This window comes from Gekko japonicus, unplaced genomic scaffold, assembly GCF_001447785.1.
Source record: "Gekko japonicus isolate JY-2015 unplaced genomic scaffold, Gekko_japonicus_V1.1 scaffold1211, whole genome shotgun sequence".
Lineage (NCBI taxonomy): Eukaryota > Metazoa > Chordata > Lepidosauria > Squamata > Gekkonidae > Gekko > Gekko japonicus.
In genome coordinates, this window is record NW_015161990.1 from 321038 (window position 1) to 326144 (window position 5107).

Here is a 5107-nt window from a genome sequence, read left to right on the forward strand (position 1 = left end):
CCTCCAGAGGGACTGGCTGGCCCCTGTGTGAGACGGGAGGCTGGACTGGAGGGACCCTCCCTGGTCTGACCCAGCAGGGCTCTTCTGGTGTCCTTATATCAGGGGAAGGCCTCGGCCTCTCTGCCCTGTTGCTGGCCCTCCAGAGGGACTGGCTGGCCACTGAGTGAGACGGGAGGCTGGACAGGAGGGACCCTCCCTGGTCTGGCCCAGCAGGGCTCTTCTGAGGTTCTTATCAGGGGAAGGCCTCGGCCTCTCTGCCCTGTTGCTGGCCCTCCAGAGGGACTGGCTGGCCCCTGTGTGAGACGGGAGGCTGGACTGGAGGGACCCTCCCTGGTCTGGCCCAGCAGGGCTCTTCTGGTGTCCTTCTCAGGGGAAGGCCTCGGCCTCTCTGCCCTGTTGCTGGCCCTCCAGAGGGACTGGCTGGCCCCTGTGTGAGACGGGAGGCTGGACTGGAGGGACCCTCCCTGGTCTGACCCAGCAGGGCTCTTCTGGTGTCCTTCTCAGGGGAAGGCCTCGGCCTCTCTGCCCTGTTGCTGGCCCTCCAGAGGAACTATGGTTAGCCACTGGGTGAGGCGGGGTGCTGGACTGGAGGGACCCTCCCTGGCCTGACCCAGCAGGGCTCTTCTTATACCTTACAAGGCTGGGAAGGCCGATGGGCCTTCTGACTGGCAACTGCGGCCCATCCCATAAAGGCTACAGCTGTAGCCCATGAACATTCTGAAGCCATTCTAACCACGCTGAGAGGCAGGATAGAAAGAAAATGCTATTGTGGGGGTTTGTATAGGGAGTGATGGTCCCTTCAGAGTCTAGATCACTAGTTGTGAAGGACTTTAAAGGTAAGAAACAGCACCTGTACCTGAGCCGTAAAATAAACAGGCATCCAGTGAAGGTGTCTGAGTTGGTTCCCTCTGTCCAAAAGGCTTGCTGCCTCATTCTGAACCTACTGAACTTTCTGAGTTGTCTTCAAGGGGCAGTCCCATGTAGAGTGCATTACAGAAGTCAAGTTGTCTCAAGGCTGCAGAAGCCTAGGTCAGTGTGGGCGGAGCTCCAGATTCCAGAAGAGAAGGCCATCTCTGTGCCAACTCTCAAAGGCACTTTCTGATTCTGTACCTCCCCCTTGTCTAGATGTCTCTGCAGCTCCATCAGCCGCTTACCCATTGCAGTCAGGCCCCACCTGAGGACAGAGACGCTTTAAAAGTTAAATTGGGCAGATCGTGAGAATTTCCTCCCCAGGGCTAAGGCTAAACCGCAACGGGGGGAGAGGGCGCAGTCGCTCTCTGGGTTCGCTGGAGCAGCGCAGAATGTGTCACGGGAGGAAGATCCGGGTTAAACTCCGGGAAGTTCAGAGAGTGGCACAAGCCGTTCGAGAACTTCCTAGGGAGGAGGACGTGTCGCCTGCCTTCTTGGAGGCTGTTTCCGACAAGCGCCTGCCAGGGCTGCTGCTGCTGCTGCTGCTGCTGAGAGGCTGCCCCCTGCCTTGGACTGCCGTGACCCCCGGGCCCCACGCCTTCAGGGAGTTCCAAAAGAGGGTGGGGGAGAGGGAAGGAGCCGGCCCCCCCACCCACTCCCTTCCTCTTCTAGGGGTGTGTCACGTGGACCAGCAGAACAAGGCTGGCTACACGGCCATCATGCTGACGGCGCTGGCTGCCACGCGCTCGGAGAGGGACATGGAGACCATCATGGAGCTCTTGGAAAGGGGCAACGTGAACGCCAAAGCCAGCCAGGTAGGCAGAACCTCAGCGGCCGCCTTTGCTGGGTGGGGGTGCGCCTGCACGAGGGCTGTTCCGGTTCTGCCCAGCTCGCTTGGGCTTGCCAGCTTTTCCACCTGGGAGAGGGGTGCGCGCCCGGCTACCAGAGGTTGGCGCTGAGTCTCTTCTTGGCTTGGCTCAGATGGTTTGTCGTCACTGGAATCTCAGCGTGCATGGCGCACTGAAGTTAGCTCGGTCGAAACTGGCCAAGTGCTGTCTGTGTGTTAAATACTGAGTCCCATGGAGGGTCTCTGGCCCCAAGCCTAGTGATCAGCTCTCCTTTATGAGTGCTTCAGCAAGAACAAAAAGCAAAAAGCCAGGGCGACTGCCCTGTTTAAGTAGCATGCAACTCCACCCACTTCCGCAAACAACTACCAACGACAGCCCGTCGTCAGAACCATTAATTCCCCATTGGCCACCTCCAGTGTCCTGGTGGGCTTTTGTTCTAGAGCTCCAAGCTCAGCCCGTCTCTGGTAGAAACGGTCCTGGGATGTTCCAGTCCCCATACATAACACTGTGCTCCCCTGTAATCTAGGATTCTATAACCGAAATAAACTGGGGTTTGGGATCCTGGCTTACAGGACAAATGCAAGACGGTTCCTTGCCAGGGCAAACTGGTTTGCCACAAGCCCAGAGACAACTAATTGTCTAGCCACACATGGCCGGATTAGGAAGAGGGAAGGGGACGTATATGAACCTGAGAATCCCCCAGCCCCGTTTGCATGGCAGGAAAATCCCGGGTTGCCATTGCGTCTGAACCAAGCCCGCCACCCTCTCTCTCGCCCTCTCGCTCTCTCCCCTCCCAAACCACGTTATTGTGTGTGTGTGTGTGTGTGTGTGTGTGTGTCTCCTGCACCCCCGACCGTTGCAACTAACCCCCTGGGCCGCTTTCCCCAGCACTCTTGCTTGTAAGCAAGGCCTCCTAAGTAGCGCCATTACTCCAGGAGATGAACTTGCCAAAGCCAAGCTGCGGCACCTTCTCCGGATTTCCTTTCCTCGTGGGCATTTTTGTAAGCAGAGGCAGGAGGAGAGGCCGCAGGCGTACAGTTCAGCCGTAACATGTCAAGGTTCTTCTGTGCTCCGTAGGCATTCTGTGGGGCCAAGGTTGGGGCAGGCTTCTCCACACACACACCCTCGCTTTGTTCAGCTCCGGTTTTTCCCTCCGCAGGCTGGGCAGACGGCCCTGATGCTGGCCGTCAGCCACGGGCGTCAGGACATGGTGCGCGCCCTTCTGGCCAGCAGAGCAGACGTCAATGTGCAAGACGATGACGGGTCCACGGCGCTGATGTGCGCCTGTGAGCATGGCCACGCTGAGATTGTCCGCCTGCTGCTGGCCACCGTGGGCTGTGACGTCACCCTGGCAGACCAGGTGAGTTCTGCCCGCAGCTGCCTGCCAGAGGAGGAGGAGGAGGTCCCCCCCCCCCGGGGCTCCCGCTTCAGGGCCTTGGTCCAGGGAAGGCCTCCCTGCCTGTGCTGGAGAATGAGAAATGGGAACCGATCTCCCACACACACACGTGTATTGATGCACCCGCACTGGGGCCTTAAGAGGAGCGTGTCAGTCGAACGGGACTTAGTCTGGGGCCAGATTCTACGCTCGACCATGTGCAGTGATAATAGGAGACTGCCTTTGAGCATGTGCAGAGTGCCTTTCCCTTGCCACTGTGGGATCACAGCACATCTCGCTGCCTTTTGGCAGGCTTAAGCCTCAGGACTCAATAAGATGAGGCCTTTTCATGGGCACAGGCAGGCCCCTCTCGCCTTCCGAAGGTCTTGCTCCGTGGAGGCCTCCTTCACTGAAGACTGGAACAGGCGTCCCCTGGCCTCTGGAGCCTTGCGGGCCCTTTTGGGATTCTGAGAGGGAGGGAAGGAGGCCACCTGGGGATGCCAGCCTCCAGGTGGGACCTGGGGATGCCCCAGAATCACGGCTCATCCCTGGACTACAGTCTGGGGGGCAAGGGATGCTCTGTGTTCTTGGTGTTTTTTTGGGGGGTGACAACAGTGGGAGGGGCTTCTGGTGTCCTCCTGGCCCCACTGGGGGGCCTCCTGATGGCCACTGTGTGACCCAGAGTGTTGGACTGGGTGGGCCACTGGCCTGATCCAACACGGGCTTCTCTTCTGTTCTGATGGGATCAGTTCCCCCGGGGGAAGACGGAGGCCTCGGAGGGTGGGCAGTGTGGCCTATTCCGTCCCCACGGAGGTCGGTGTCCCTCTGTGTCCTCCCCGGGCTCCGCCCCCAGAACTCCGGGAGTTTCCCAACCCAGCTCTGGCACCCTTACCCCCCCCTCCCCATCCCCCACCGGTGGCCAGGGGGGACCTGACAGCCCCAGCGGAGGCCCCACCCCCACCCCCAAGCGACTGCTGCCATCACGGGAGGGGACGCCCATCAAGCGGTGACCTCCGTTCCGATGCACGGTGGAAACCCTCCAGCCCCCGTAGGTGCCACGTGGCGGTGAGCTTTCCTCCTTGTCTCTTGCAGGACGGCAGCACAGCTCTTTCCATCGCCCTGGAGGCAGGGCAGAGCGACATAGCCCTCATGCTCCACGCGCACCTGAACAGACCCACCTCTCCGGTGAGTTGCCAGGGAGCTCCAGGGCAGAGGCCGTGGGTGTCTTCGGGCAGCAGAAATGCCACGGAGTGTGTGTGTGTGTGTGTGCGGGGGGGGGAGGGTGCTGAAACCAAAACAGGGCAGGAGTTTAGCACCACCTTTCCTTCACTGATGTGGGAGGCGGAATGTTTCTCAGTCCTACGTCCAACACCACCACCCCCCGCCCCGGTGCCCCCCTAAGAACACTGTCCTGGGGGTGAGCCCCGCCGAAGGGGCTGGAGGAGAAGTCTGAAGAGTCCTGCCTAGGGTTGCTCTCTCTAGCGGCTTCTCCGGACAGCACCAGCGCGCCGGGTTCTGCCTCATCTTGCCTGCCCTCCTCCTCCACCGGGCAAACCGAGAATGTCCTTTCCATAGGCGTGAGCGCTGGGGGGGGGGGGAACCTGGGAGTCTTGAAGTGGGGCGGCGAAGGGAAGGCGTGGGGGAAAGATCCCGCTCGCCCAATAAGGCAGGGAAAGGAACGGAACGGATTTAAGACTAATCGTGGAAATGCCCTTTTCAGGGGACTTCGAAAGAAGAGGGGCCCGGAGAGGCCACGGAGAGGGCCCGCGATGATGCTCAGTAGCGCAGGCCGGCCTGGCAGAACTTCTCTTGAGTGCCAGGGAGAGGTTTCTCCCACTCTGCTTGGAGGAGAAGGGCTTGCGAGCCGCTCAAGAAGCAAGGAGGCAGACCCCTCCTGGTACGTCCCGCAGGTGCGCTGGGTTCCTGAGGACAGCTGTGGTCTCCTGGCCTTCCCCCACCCCCCACCCCGCCAGAC

General features: G+C 60.3%; 1 protein-coding gene across 2 annotated transcripts in view; it reads left to right on the forward strand.

Annotated features, from left to right (window-relative positions):
• The window catches only part of KANK2 (KN motif and ankyrin repeat domains 2), an 85076-nt gene extending 79979 nt beyond the window's left edge, over positions 1 to 5097 (forward strand). For both annotated transcript variants that reach the window (XM_015405389.1, XM_015405390.1), the window contains exons 9-12: positions 1582 to 1724; positions 2917 to 3117; positions 4225 to 4317; positions 4853 to 5097. In XM_015405389.1, coding sequence (XP_015260875.1) covers positions 1582 to 1724; positions 2917 to 3117; positions 4225 to 4317; positions 4853 to 4915 — 500 coding nt within the window. In that variant the 3' untranslated portion in view covers positions 4916 to 5097. The remainder of the gene's footprint in view (positions 1 to 1581; positions 1725 to 2916; positions 3118 to 4224; positions 4318 to 4852) is intronic.
• The last annotated feature ends 10 nt before the right edge of the window (positions 5098 to 5107 follow it).